This window comes from Pristiophorus japonicus, chromosome 11, assembly GCF_044704955.1.
Source record: "Pristiophorus japonicus isolate sPriJap1 chromosome 11, sPriJap1.hap1, whole genome shotgun sequence".
Classification (NCBI taxonomy): domain Eukaryota; kingdom Metazoa; phylum Chordata; class Chondrichthyes; family Pristiophoridae; genus Pristiophorus; species Pristiophorus japonicus.
Genome location: NC_091987.1, coordinates 207871785 through 207887422, shown reverse-complemented (window position 1 = coordinate 207887422; position 15638 = coordinate 207871785). Strand labels below are relative to the sequence as shown.

General features: G+C 39.4%; 1 protein-coding gene across 4 annotated transcripts in view; it reads right to left on the bottom strand.

Moving 5' to 3' along the window:
* Positions 1–15638, bottom strand: part of sik3 (SIK family kinase 3) — a 391943-nt gene that overhangs the window by 90017 nt on the left and 286288 nt on the right. For all 4 annotated transcript variants that reach the window (XM_070894468.1, XM_070894470.1, XM_070894469.1 and 1 more), the window contains exons 5-6: positions 15001–15125; positions 13605–13728 (exon numbers count right to left, since the gene is read on the bottom strand). In XM_070894468.1, the coding sequence (XP_070750569.1) occupies positions 13605–13728; positions 15001–15125 (249 nt within the window). The remainder of the gene's footprint in view (positions 1–13604; positions 13729–15000; positions 15126–15638) is intronic.

Below are 15638 nucleotides of genomic sequence, written 5' to 3'. Positions count from 1 at the left end.
TAAAATCAGTATAATAAAGATTAATTATAACGAAAGAAAATTAATATAAACCATAATTATAAATTAAGTTAAAATTAGAAAATCAGCAATTGAACCAAATCAAATCAGTTATTAGCTTTCTTTAAGATTCATTCCCTGTCCAGTGATTCAATGAATATGGAAGAACCAATCACTGTCCTCCATCCTTGTGATGTCATAATTGTATTACTTTTTATTTCTCATTTTTTTCACTTGATAGGACCTGCAATAGCTCCAGGTTCGAGCTGCCTCCGCTGTCAGGGAGATTATTGGCCTAGCACCAGGGATAACTCCCCTGCTCTTCTTCGAAATAGTGTCATGGGATCTTTTACATCCACCTAAGAGGACAGATATCAGTTTTACATCTCATCTGAAAGACAGCACTTCCTCAGCGCTGCACTGGTGTGTCAGCCTAAATTTATATGCTCAAGTTCCTGGAGTAGGACTTGAACCCACAACCTTCTGACTCAGAGGCGAGTGTGCTAACCACTGAGCCACAGCTGACAGCATCAATGTTTACAAAAGAGTAGGATATTGGATCAATGTAATACCATTTTTTTTTAAAAAGGGAGACAGAGCTAAACTGGGTAATTACAGGCCAGTTAATTTAACATCTGCTGTAGGGAAATTTTGGAATCTTTAATTAATAATGAAATGGCTAAATATGTAGCTGACAAAAAAAACAATCAGAAGCAGGCAACATGGATTTCACAAAGTTTATGCTTGGCAAACTAGATAAGAGTTCTTTGAGGAGGTAACACATATGGAATGGATGGTTTTTCAGAAAGCTTTTGACAAAGTGCCATAGAGACTTTAAGAGAAGATTTAGGGGTATGAAATTAAAGAAAGGTAGCAAATTGTAATTAAAAACTGGGTGAAATGAAGAAAGAGAGAGTAAGAATTAAGGGCAGTTTTCAGAATGGTTCGAAGTAGATAGCTGAGTCATGCAGAGTGCTGTTCCCTGAGCACATCAATGATTTGGGCTAGTGGGAATAGCATCCAACCTTGCAGATAATATTAAAATAGGAGGCACAGTACATAACTATGAGGATCAAAGGAAGCTGCAAGGGAATATTGCTAAAATGATGACACGGGCAATATTTTGGCAGATGGAATTCATGTCAATAAATGTGAAGTGCTACATTTCAGAAAAAAGATTAAAAATAATAATTATACTTTGAATGATGTGAAAGTACAGAAGAATTTTACAATTTCACAAGACATTAAAAAGCAGCACCTCAAGTGGCGAAGGCAAACGGTATAGAATATAAAAGTCCAGTTGTAATGGTTGGTCTATATAAAACCTTTGTAAGACCACAACTGGTGTATTGTGTGCAATTTTGGACTTCACATAATAGAAAAGATATTGAGGCAATAGAAAGGGTACAGAAGCAAAATACTGCGGACGTTGGAAATCTGAAATAAAAACAGAAAATGCTGGAAATGCTCAGCAGGTCAGGCAGCATCTGTGGACTGAGGAACAGAGTTAACGTTTCAGGTCAATGACCTTTCGTCAGAACTGGAAAACGTTAGAGAGATTTAAGCAAGTGCAGGTGTAGGGAAAGGAGTGGGGGGGGGGGGGGGGGGGGGGGGGAGAGAACGAACAAAAGGGAAGGTCTGTGATAGGGTGGAAGGCAGAAGAGATGAAATGACAAATGGTATGATTGTACAAAGCAAAAGATGATGGGATAAGTAAAGAAATAGAAGATGGGTGTAGAAGAGGTGTAAATGGGTATAGCAGAATCAACAGCTGCCATCTGAAAAAATAGAAGCATGGATTACAGCGTAGATTCACTAGGTTGCTGCCTGATGTGAGGAAATACAAATTCGAAGAAATACTTCAAAAAGTGGGTTATTTTACATTGGAACAGAGAAGATTATAGGATGATTTGTACAGGTATTTAAAATTTTGAAGAGATGACATAGAAAAAGCCTGCTCCCAGTGGTTAAGGGATCTAGAATGAGAGGACACAGATACAAGATTACATCCACGAGATTTAGGACAGAAAGCAGGACAAACATTTTTTTTTTACATAAAGCCTTGTGAAGCTTTGGAATGCACTGCTAGAATTAGTGAGCGCTACAGAGACCTGTCAAAATTTAAGACTCGGTCAGAAAGGTGGTTGAAGGAAAGGGAAATAAAGGGATATGGGAATAGGGTAGGCACATTGGATTACAACGACTGCTTGTGTGAAGGAAAAGCACCAACACAGACTGATTAAGCCAAAAGGCCTGTTTCTGTGTTGTAATTTCTACGTAACTGTATATAAGTGGCGACTCAGATATTTGAAGATAGTGCAAGAGCAGAGGTGATCATGGCAGATTTATTAACATGGGACATAAATGATAAATATGATGAAAGAATGAGGAAGATGCTGAAGCGACCATCTGCGCGTGAATCTGAAGTTCTCAGTGAGGCATCGCACAATATGAAAGAAGTGCTTGCCATAGTGCTTAATTATGTATATTTTAACAATAACCTTTGGACAAGAAACAGATGAAGTGGCAACTATAGCCCATTCAAAGCTATATTGAAGAAGTCAATGTCATATATTCTACCTCAACTACAAGTTACAAAAATAGCTGTAGGTCTTATTTAAGGCTGAGAAGATGTATAAGGCAGACCGAAAGGAGGAGTTAAAGGAGAATGTCCAAATGATGAATCAGATGGATACTGAGCCAAGACTTTATTGGTACAAGGAGAAATCAGCATCAAGGTGAGCTACTGGTGCAAATTATTTCCTCAAAACTGCATAGGGAGTTCAAAGCAAAATCTGGAAATGGATAAGAAATTGGCTGAAGGAAAGGAAGCAGCAAGTACTTGTTGGGCGAATGATGATAGGGTGAGGAGAGGGTGGAAGCCTTGCGGTGGTACAGAGAACCATAAGACTGAATCCTAGCATTAGACTGAGGTTTGAGGAAAGACTGGAGAAATTTGAGCTGATCAGCTTTCAAAGGAAGAAACTCAGACAGGACCTTATGGGGGTATACAAGGCGGCAAATGGTATAGAAAACATCAATTTGAAACATTACAAATTAAATCTCGACAGTAGGGCAGGGGGGCACAGGTGCAAAGTAGAGACATGCAAATATTTGGTCTAATATTAGGACGTTCACAGTGATCAACACATGGAATAGAAATCCAGATAGGGCAGTGGAGGGAAAAACTCTGGAACCATTTAAGAGACAGATGGATGCTTTGCAAAGGGAGGGGGTTGGAATGGTAGGTGCTTCCTGGATAAATGAGCTTATATGTGCCAAATGGCTTTCTTCATCCGTAGCTATTTTGTGATCTTGTGAACAAAGGTAGTTTTGTAAAGATCAAAAAAAGGCAGTCTGGACACCAGCTGTGCTACAAGGAGAAGTAGGACGAAAAGCCTAGTTAGTGAAATGTGGATACATGAGAAACAAGAGATCTCAGAATTGTAGGACAAGTATAGAATATCGCACAAGGGATGGATAGGGAAAACTAAGTTAAACTGTAAAGAAAATAAAAACTAAATGTATCGCCTGCTAGTGATCAACAGAAGCCAAAGTCTGCTAATCACAGTAGTGAAAAGCTCTAATAACCTACAGTATGATGTACTTGTATTGCAAATGAACATGCAAGAATACTCATCAGTTTTATAAAGTGAAAATACTATTACATGTCTTTGTTGAAGAGACTTACATTTTGTGATTTTGAATTCTTTGGTATGTTTCATAGTCTCAGGAGGTTACTGGATACAGGGGCTATCAAAAGCAACATGCTCCACAATGGACATCGAAATAAATGCTGCAATGATACTGCAAGTACCAACTGCGAGCAGTGCAAGCCTCGAGTTGTACTAACAGGTTTACTCGGTGTTAAAATTTGGAATATAACAAGTGCAGAGGTCTGCTAATCTCAAAGCCAGTGAATGTTTCTTTCAATGTTACTATTAAGGAATCATTAGAACACTTCACTATTCATCACTACAATATAAAAAAAACTGTCATCATCATCACAAGCAGTCCCTCGAAATCGAGGAAGACTTGCTTCCACTCCAAAAGTGAGTTCTCAGGTGACTGAACAGTCCAATACGGGAATTACAGTCTCTGTCACAGGTGGGACAGACAGTGGTTGGAGGAAAGGGTGGGTGGGGAGTATGGTTTGTCGCACGCTCCTTCCGCTGCCTGCGCTTGTTTTCTGCATGATCTCGGTGGCGAGACTCGAGGTGCTCTGCACCCTTCAAGACAGGAGTCCAGTGATATTTTATGGTAATTAGGTAGGTTTCTAAAAAAAAATGAAGGTTGACCACTTTACCTGAACTTCGTTACTTTTTTCAGACGGTAATGTAAGAATATTACCAGCAAAATCATTAAATTGTTAGAAACTATGAACCAATGATCGGCAACAAAAACACACCTGCTCTGATCCACCTGTTTGGTAAAAGCAGCAAGTCCATACAGCTAGTCAGTATGTCATCAAAGTCCACGACCACTGAGAATTAGATTTTTGTTAGACAGAAAAGTATAAAATCGTGTTAGACAGCGCAAGAAAAATAAAGCAGAAAGATAAACTGTATTCATCAATTTGGAAAATTCATCAAAATATTCTGTTTGAAAAAGAATTGATAAAGATATATCAGTGGTGTTAAACTATATTCAGAAGCAATAATAATTCACAAAGAGCTCAATGCTTTCTAACTTACAAAACCAGGTTGCATTAAGGCTTCATTAACGATATAGTTATAGCATTAGTGCGACACAGTTTCAGTTTGTACCAATGCTAAGAAATTGTAGCACAAAGCCAGAGTCAGAGCCCAAACTGACTGCAGAGCTGAGTGGAGGAAGACTTCATTCTCCAAGGAATTTCCAAAGAACTGCTTTTCACCAACATTTCAGTTGTAGTGTATGTGCAGTGTCACACATAACACAAAAGTTTATGTATAGTTTCTGTCTAAAGCACACACAAAACACAACACACATTGCTTATTCAACTTTTACACAGGATTAATAAAGCTACTGTTGTCTGACCTCATTATAAATATACTGTATTTGCATCAAGTGACGGATGAATCCAAAAGATAGTGTCAGATACCAAAAGAAAAATACTGCTATCATTGAGATTGGTTTTTAATAGCATCTAACAGGACCAACATGCTAACAAGTCAACAAATATAGAAATCTGACGACAGACTGACAGAAATATGATGGTCTTGTGGACCTTACAATAGTCACAACAACATTTGTAAATAGGAAAGTTGGGGAGTGAATAGGTGAAAGAGTCATTATCAGGAAGCTCCCATCCAATTGCCATTATATAACCGTGATTAAAATCAATACTGTCAGAATGCTTCTCTGCAGTAGCGGAAATCACAGCAATTTGAGTATTACCCACTGCATTAACAATGCAGGCTTGGGTCAGTCAGCAGGGAGTAGCTCCAACCACCAGCATAAATTGACAGCAAGAACCAACTGCGGAGGTGTGAGCCAACTGTTTAATCACTGAACCAGAGAAACATATTTAGATGAAGGAAAATGGGAACTACATGCTGGGAATCGAGAATTCGATTCTAAGCAGGGAAATAAATTTATGTTCAGATCAATGAAAAGTCTAATGATATTACTGACCCATGCTGCACTGACCTAGATTTCTCTAACTACAAGTAATTTCCTTTGCAAAAGCATTGACTGATGAATTTTCTTTGCATGATGCTGCACGTAGACATGTTGCTTTCTTTTCATATGATTACAAAAAAATAATTGTATCGAATGAAAGTTTTAACTGGACTTGTTTATTGTTCGCATTTTAAAACTGGCATAAACTTTCTAAAATACTCCAGTACATTACAAACGAAGAATAGAAATGAAGGAGGTCAGTAACAGATATGCCTATCAGTAAAATGTTACCGGAGGAAAATTCTAATCTACAAAAGACACGTAACATTAATTGTTGCTTGAAAAATAAAACGTCTTAGCGATCAAGAAAAATCTTGTAAATTCTGCTGTACTTTAGGCATCATTAAAAATGCCAGAAGATATGGAAAGTTCAGATATACAGTGAAACGGTCAGTTCATTATCAGCAACTATAGTTAAATTGAGGGGATCAAACTGCAACATAGAAACATAGAAAAATAGGTGCAGGAGTAGGCCATTCGGCCCTTCGAGCCTGCACCACCATTCAATAAGATCATAATAAGAGCATAAGAACATAAGAATTAGGAACAGGAGTAGGCCATCTAGCCCTCGAGCCTGCTCCGCCATTCAACAAGATCATGGCTGATCTGGCCCTGGACTCAGCTCCACTTACCCGCCCTCTCCCCATAACCCTTATTGGTTAAAAATCTATCTGTGACTTGAATACATTCAATGAGCTAGCCTCAACTGCTTCCTTGGGCAGAGAATTGCACAGATTCACAACCCTCTGGGAGAAGAAATTCCTTCTCAACTCGGTTTTAAATTGGCTCCCCCGTATTTTGAGGCTGTGCCCCCTAGTTTTAGTCTACCCGACCAGTGGAAACAACCTCTCTGCCTCTATCTTGTCTATCCCTTTCATTATTTTAAATGTTTCTATAAGATCACCCCTCATCCTTCTGAACTACAACGAGTAAAGACCCAGTCTACTCAATCTATCATCATAAGGTAACTCCTCATCTCCGGAATCAGCCTAGTGAATCGTCTCTGTACCCCCTCCAAAGCTAGTATATCCTTCCTTAAGTAAGGTGACCAAAACTGCATGCAGTACTCCAGGTGCGGCCTCACCAATATCCTATACAGTTGCAGAAGCACCTCCCTGCTTTTGTACTCCATCCCTCTCGCAATGAAGGCCAACATTCCATTCGCCTTCCTGATTACCTGCTGCACCTGCAAACTAACTTTTTGGGATTCATGCACAAGGACCCCCAAGTCCCTCTGCACTGCAGCATGTTGTAATTTCTCCCCATTCAAATAATATTCCCTTTTACTGTTTTTTTTTTCCCCCAAGGTGGATGACCTCACACTTTCCGACATTGTATTCCATCTGCCAAACCGTAGCCCATTCGCTTAACCTATCCAAATCTCCTTGCAGCCTCTCTGTGTCCTCTACACAACCCGCTTTCCCACTAATCTTTGTGTCATCTGCAAATGTTGCTTTTACTACACTCTGTCCCCTCTTCCAGGTCATCTATGTATATTGTAAACAGTTGTGGTCCCAGCACCGATCCCTGTGGCACACCACTAACCACCGATTGCCAACCCGAAAAGGACCCATTTATCCCGACTCTCTGCTTTCTGTTAGCCAGCCAATTCTCTATCCATGCTAATACATTTCCACTGATTCCGTGTTCCTTTATCTTCTGCAGTAACCTTTTGTGTGACACCTTATCGAATGCCTTTTGAAAATCTAAATACACCACATCCATCGGTACACCTCTAACCACCATGCTCGTTATATCCTCAAAGAATTCCAGTAAATTAGTTAAACATGATTTCCCCTTCATGAATCCATGCTGCGTCTGCTTGATTGCACTATTCCTATCTAGATGTCCCGCAATTTCTTCTTTAATGATAGTTTCAAGCATTTTCCCCACTACAGATGTTAAACTAACCGGCCTATAGTTACCTGCCTTTTCTCTGCCCCCTTTTTTAAACAGAGGCGTTACATTAGCTGCTTTCCAATCCAGAGTCCAGAGAATTTTGGTAGATTATAACGAATGCATCATGGCTGATCGTTCACCTCAGTATCCCTTTCCTGCTTTCTCTCCATACCCCTTGATCCCGTAAGGGCCATATCTAACTCTCTCTTGAATACATTCAATGAACTGGCATCAACAACTCTCTGCGGAGGGAATTCCACAGGTTAACAACTCTCTGAGTGAAGAAGTTTCTCCTCATCTCAGTCCTAAATGGCTTACCCCCTTATCCTTACACTATGTCCCGTGGTTCTGGACTTCCTCAACATCGGGAACATTCTTCCTGCATCTAAACTGTCCAGTTCTGTCAGAATTTTCTATGTTTCTATGAGATCCCCTCTCATCCTTCTAAACTCCAGTGAATACAGGCACAGTCGATCCAGTCTCTCCTCATATGTCAGTCCTGTCATCCCGGGAATCAATCTGGTGAACCTTCGCTGCACTCCCTCAATAGCAAGAATGTCCTTCCGCAGATTAGGAGACCAAAACTGAACACAGTATTCCAGGTGAGGCCTCACCAAGGCCTTATACAACTGCAGTAAGACCTCCCTGCTCCTATACTCAAATACCCTAAACATACCATTTGTCTTCTTCACCGCCTGCTGTATCTGCATGCCAACTTTCAATGACTGATGTACCATGACACCCAAGTCTCGTTGCACCTTCCCTTTTCCTAATCTGCCGCCATTCAGATAATATTCTACCTTCGTGTTTTTGCCACCAAAGTGGATAACCTCACATTTATCCACATTATACTGCATCTGCCATGCATTTGCCCACTCACCTAACCTGTTCAAGTCACCCTGCAGCCACTTAGCGTCTTCCTCACAGCTCACACCGCCATCCAGCTTAGTACCATCTGCAAACTTGGAGATATTACACTCAATTCCTTCATCTAAATCATTAATGTATACTGTAAATAACTGGGGTCGCAGCACTGAGCCCTGCGGCACCCGACTAGTCACTAACTGCCATTCCAAAAAGGACCCGTTTATCCCGACTCTCCGCTTCCTGTCTGCCAACCAGTTCTCTATCCACGTCAGTACATGTACCCCAATACCATGTGCTTTAATTTTGCACACCAATCTCTTGTGTGGGACCTTGTCAAAAGCCTTTGGAAAGTCCAAATACACCACATCCACTGGTTCTCCCTTATCCACTCTACTAGTTACATCCTCAAAAAATTCCAGAAGATTTGTCAAGTATGATTTCCCCTTCATAAATCCATGCTGACTTGGACCGATCCTGTCACTGCTTTCCAAATGCGCTGCTCTTTCATCTTTAATAATTGATTCCAACATTTTCCCCACTATTGATGTCAAGCTAACCGGTCTATAATTATCCGTTTTCTCTCTCCCTCCTTTTTTAAAAAGTGGTGTTACACTAGCTACCCTCCAGTCCATAGGAACTGATCCAGAGTCGATAGACTGTTGGAAAATGATCACCAATGCATCCAGTATTTTTAGGGCCACTTCCTTAAGTACTCTGGGATGCAGACTATCAGACCTCGGGGATTTATCGGCCTTCAATCCCATCAATTTCCCACCTAATAAGGATTTCCTTCAGTTCCTCCTTCTCACTAGACCCTCGGTCACCTAGTACTGCCGGAAGGTTATTTGTGTCTTCCTTCATGAAGACAGAACCAAAGTATTTGTTCAACTGGTCTGCCATTTTTTTGTTCCCCATTATAAATTCACCTGAATATGACTGGAAGGGACCTACGACTGTCTTCACTAATCTTTTTCTCTTCACATATCTATAGAAGCTTTTGCAGTCAGTTTTTATGTTCCCAGTAAGCTTCCTTGCATACTCTATTTTCCCCCTCCTAATTAAACGCTTTGTCCTCCTCTGCTGAATTATAAAATTCTACCAGTCCTCAGGTTTGCTGCTTTTTCTGGCCAATTTATATGCCTCTTCCTTGGATTTAACATTATCCTTAATTTCCCTTGTTAGCCACGGTTGAGCCACCTTCCCTGTTTTATTTTTACTCCAGACAGGGATGTACAATTGTTGTGATCTTTAAATGTTTGCCATTGCCTATCCACCGTCAACCCTCTAAGTATCACTCGCCAGTCTATTCTTGCCAATTCACGTCTCATACCATCGAAGTTACCTTTCCTTAAGTTCAGGACCCTCGTCTCTGAATTAACTGTGCCACTCTCCATCTTAATAAAGAATTCTACCATATTATGGTCACTCTTCCCCAAGGGGCCTCGCACAACAAGCTTGCTAATTAGTCCTTTCTCATCACACATCACCCAGTCTAGGATGGTCTGAAGTTCCAATTGTATTACTTTTAACTAAACCCCACGATCAGACCAGTAATTGACCAACTTTGAGAGTTGAAAAAATCTAGAAACTTACCACACCATATCAATGCATGAGTAAAACATTATCAGACCCTTGATGCAATATTAGTGATTTTGTTTTTGAAATGAGAACATGGTATTTTCAGCATGATCATGGCAAGTGGCATAATGGAAAATGTTACAAGGTGGGTGACAGAGGACTTCAACCAATACAGACTGTAAATGATAAAAATTCATTGCACTCGATTTTGATCAAGTTTTCTCCAGCAACTACAGTAAGTGGTCTTTTTTCAGTATTTCTACTTGTATTTTGAATTCCTTTACTAATATTATTTTGTTTGACAAGTAAATTCATTGATAATACTTATTATAAAAAGATTTGCAAAAAAAAGCCTCAAAGCAGACCAAGAATATTTCTATAATACTAAGGGAACAACACAATGGATTAGACAGATATCAAAATTAACTGAATACAGGTACTTTATTGGAAAACTATGGGACTAGAAAGGCAAAATCTGCCTTTAACTAAAATCAGTCAACTGCCCTGACATAAAAGTTCCCACTTGATGAACCATCTAATACTCCAATTACTGTATTTTTGTCAGTACCAATCAGTGTCAAATGCACCCATTAAGCCATACACTCCACTGCTTCCAATTAAACATTACTGACAGCTGGACTACAGTGAATTGAATATAATAAGGGTGTTAACCACAGAGAATGGAAACATTGCCTTGGGAGATTAGTAACAATGGCCTGTATATTTAGACCAATTTACTGAATGTTGGATTAATCCCCCATAGATTATAGTGTATTCAACACTAGTAAATATTTTCAGTTTAAATGAAATGATTGTATGCATTCTTTCTCATTACAAATGTCCTAAGAATTTTCAAATTGTGCAATTGTACAATTATTTAAGAAAATGGAGATATTTAAAAGACATTTTAATTGTCCAGAAAAAGCTATTGATTCACATAAGAGATGAGTTTGGGATACTAAAATTTTAAATGGTATTATAAATGCAATCTACACAATTTTACCAATTTTTTAAAACTGAAAATATTTACTAGCGTTGGATACTCTACAATCTATGGGGGATTAATTCAACATTCAGTAAATTGGTCTAAATATACAGGCCATTGTTAAGATGCTAAAATAAGAGGTAAATATTAAAATCAAAAAATTATTGGAAAACAGTCCTAGAATTATATTCGTGTTTTGAAAAATAAATAAAATTGTATTGTGCAGAGTGTTTCTGCCATTTTGCGACCTCCTCTTTTAATCCTCTCCTGAAGGTTCTGACAGATGTGGAGCGTTGTTCCACAAGCACCAGAACCCTCTCGTTCCTGGCCCAAATGGTCATTCTTTAGGTGTATTTAGACAATGATCGTCAGCAGGCACAGAGCCCATCAAAACCAAGCCGAGTGCTGTCCTCAACCTCATTTTGCACGAATTGGATGTCCAACTTCCGCGTTCCCCTCCCACCTGATGTCTGAAGTCAACTCCCCCCCGCAAAAATTTGATGTCCAACTCCCCATCTTGATGTCCAACGCCCTCCCAACCCCGATGTTTAACTCCCCACCCCTCCCCCGATGTCTAATTGCTCTCCCTACACAAATGTCTGATGTCCAACTCTTCCCCCCCCATCCCGATATCCAACGTCCCCCCCACAAATGTCTGACCTCCAACTCTTTCACCCGCCACCTCGCCCCATGTCCGAAACTCAACTCCCCTCCCCTCCCCTCCCCATATCAGACTTACCACCGCTCCACTCCCCAGCTGCCCACCGGTTCGACAGACAGCCAGACACTCAATCTGACTGGCTGTGTTTGGGAATCAGAACTCCCAGGAAACCTGTACTTCCAGGGTTCCCAGAAGCTAAATCTCGCCCCACCTCACAGTTATTATTGGGGTCATTATCTCCTCTGCATCTGCTAGCAATCCATTCCTTGGTAAAATGAAAGCAAGATATGCTTCGGGAAGGCAATCAGACTGGCCCTGCCTTAGCTTACTTGGGAGATGTAATTAATTGTTTCTTACTTTCCTCAAAGACAGGGCAGTTGCAGCTGGAATTCAAACTCAGTTTCTCTGTTTGGAAACCGATGTTATGCAAATTTTTAAAAAAATGCATGCATGGATTGCAACCAAGAATAACACGTTCACAAGGTTTAGATACCATTTCATGCCACATGCAAAAATTTGGAATAGAACACAGAAATGATTCAATAACACACAAACATTTGTTGAAGACAAAAACCATTGGGTGTCTATTGCACAAATCAAATTGAAAATGGAATGCATCTTTCCTAAATCTACAAATAATTAGCAGAGATATTGCATGATTAAAATTCCCATCCTGAGAATTATGAGTACTTTAAAATAGAAGTGCTAATGAGATTAAAGAAGCTACTTAATCAAAGAACCCTAATGTCCACATTCCAAATACTATCATGCACTAGTTGCTTCTTTGATTAAACTAATTTTCCAGACTTTTTCGCCCCACAAAAACAATTACGTTTAAATTAATGTTCAATGGAGAGATGTGTAGAACAGCTCAGAAATCAAAATAACGGGCCTAAAATCGCGGCCCCTCCGGGTGCCTACGAGGTGCGCACACACCCGTAGGTGCCGCGTAGGTTCCTGGTTTAGACATGCACTGTGCATGTGCCTAAACCCAGAACTTGCGATCTGTCAAGATTTCTCTTCACCAATTGCTCGCATCCCCAGGAGAAGGGCCTCTGCAGGCAGAAAGTTGACTAATTTGCCCAACTCCTGCCCAGCAAATGTCCTTCAAATCCTTACGGCCTGCTTTTACCAGTGTACAAGTTTTAACAGATAGAAAAATAAACAATTATCACTAATATTTTTTTTACATTTTTTTTAGTATAAAATATTTAAATTAAATTTCAATTAATTTTAAATATATGATGTTTTTATTTATTTATTTAATGTGTTTCTGTGTTTTGAGGGTATCCCTATTCATAGTTATGGCAGCTCCATACAAACAGAGCTCATAATAACTATGTATGGAGATACCATTTTGATAGGGTGGTCCGGCCCATGTGTCCCAGTGATGCTCATCGAGGCCCAGGACCAGAAGTTTTCGTACTTCCGGGATCACCAGGTAATTTAGTTAAAAAAATGACGGTTGGAGGCATCTGCCCGTGGGAAGCCGCCGACCACAATTTCTGTGCCAACATATCGGCAAAATCCCACATAATCTGCTGAGGTACCAAAACAAGGTCCTTAATAATTGACATTTCGCCTCAAGTGAAATATCCTGGGAAAAATCGCACAGTTTTAAACTGTAAAAGACCGACATACCAGAAAAGCCTAAATTATTTCTAGCATCTGCCGGAATTACAAAGTGATTCAGTAATAAATCACATGCATAAATACAAACATACTAAAATATACATTAGCAATTACTTCTGTATTGTAGCCATAAAAGAGGATTATAAAAAAATACAAATGCCTTACGATCACATGCTTTTTCAATTAGTTACATTTATAAAATTACAGAATCAATCATTTCTGAACCACACACTAGCTTTACCACCTAAAATGTGAGGTCCTCATCAATGTTTCCGTGTCATTCTTTCTATTCAGTGTCTCACACAAAATAATGGTTCTTACCTGTAGACATAAAGAATGGAATGCGAAATTTTCCACTCAGTACCCTGGCCCGCAGGTTCTGCAGTGTGCTGCCATCAAATGGTAGGGCCCCACACACCAGCACGTATAGTACCACCCCCAAGCTCTGCAGAGAACAGTACATGGTAATGAAATGGATCATATTACCATGAATCGCATTTTGTATTTAACTACTTATCCTTTTCTTACTCTCTCCCCCTCCATTGCTGCTAAACTCTAGTCCGATTACACCAGAGGAATTGCTGACTCCTCAGCAGCTCTTGAATCAGTCTTACGTTGTCAACTCAGCTGGTTGAATATCTCCATCTACACTAGGATGGAATAGGTTTCATGTCTCGCATCTTTCGCAGAAGTGCTAATAGAAGAAAACAGCAACAGGGGTGTTGATATTTCTCGGTTTATGTAAGAAACTGATAGAGAACTGTGGCAAACTCTCAGGTATTGCACACTTACAGATACAGTAAAACTATTGTTCTATGTTCAAAAATGTATTATCTATGATTGCTATTTTTTTTTTCTCACATAAAATGTAGAATTTTTTCTAGAACACAGAAATGATTCAATAACACACAAGCATTTATTGTAAACAAAAACCATAGGTGTCTACTGTACAAATCATATTGATATTTAAATGGTATGCAGGGGAGTGGGACCAGCTGAAGGGCTCTTGCAGAGAGCCAGCACGGGCTCAACGGGCCGAATGGCCTCCTTCCACGCTGTAACCATCCTATGATTCTACTGCATTCTAAATGTATAAAAATATATTGGCTTGCGACAGAGCAGGGAGTGAAGTGGGGAGGGGGGAGTTTCTGAACTCAACACTGGAGAGCATAACATAAGTTTCTTAAAGATTTACATTATCAGCTTCATTTGTCAACACAAATGGGAACCATTTCTACTGCTAGTTTATTTTGTAAGGTGCTATTATCCTTCAATAGCTAAACATTGAAATGATCTATATATATTTGTAGAGGCGGGAAAAGCACAGGTTACAAAGTCGTACGACACGGTCCGCATAAGGAAACCTGACTACTAATTGAAAATATACATTTTATAAGGCTTTCATGAGAATGTAGTATAATTTTAATGCAACGGTTCTTTATTTAGTGGCTTCTGCTCTAGTGCAGTCAAAGATGAAACATTCATTTAAATAGATAATTTGATAAATGCTCTTTTACTGACCACGTCTGGTTGTTGTCCAGCAATAAATATACAGCTTTTAGACAAATGGGTGTCAAAATTCAATGAACTTTAAAAAAAAATATCTGTTCGGCCATACAGATACTATCCCGGTTTGGATAAGTCAAACAGTAAAATAAAAACTGTCAGATGCATTTATGGAATAGAAATAAAAATAAAAGGAGTCGCTGCAACTCACCCAAATATCTACTTTGGGACCATCATACTCTTTTCCTTCAAACAGTTCAGGAGCTGCATACGGTGGACTCCCACACCAAGTTTTCAGCAATTGTCCTGGGGTAAAGATGTTACTGAATCCAAAGTCTGAAACACAATAATCACCTTAGCTTAGTATATTTAAGCAATGTGCATCACAAATAGAGATTTCAATTGTTTAGATAACATTTTCACACATAAAATGCAGTGTTTTTTTCATATTAAAGCCTGGTATTTTGCCAGTAATGGTTCTCGATTAATGTACTGCAGAATGCAAGCATTTCTGTATCTGTGCTCTATTTTCTTTACAACTTTAAATCAAGCCCATCCTAATATTAATGAGCGGAACTGATTAGTAACGTGTTATTTTCAGCTAAATTGTACTACACTGTCTAATGGTTGGTTAGCTGTCAGTAATAAGGACTGTGAAATATATGGTAGTAGGGGGACAGACAGCCAAAGCAGGTGAAAAATAACTCATTAAATTGAAGTCCCTTATTTCAGCACAAGATCTGCTGTTTCAATCAATGCAAGCTGTCTTTACATTTAACTTAAAGTGAACTCTTTTGTTCCGTTCTGTGTTGATATTTCTAAAACCTGAAATTTATTGAGAAGGGTATT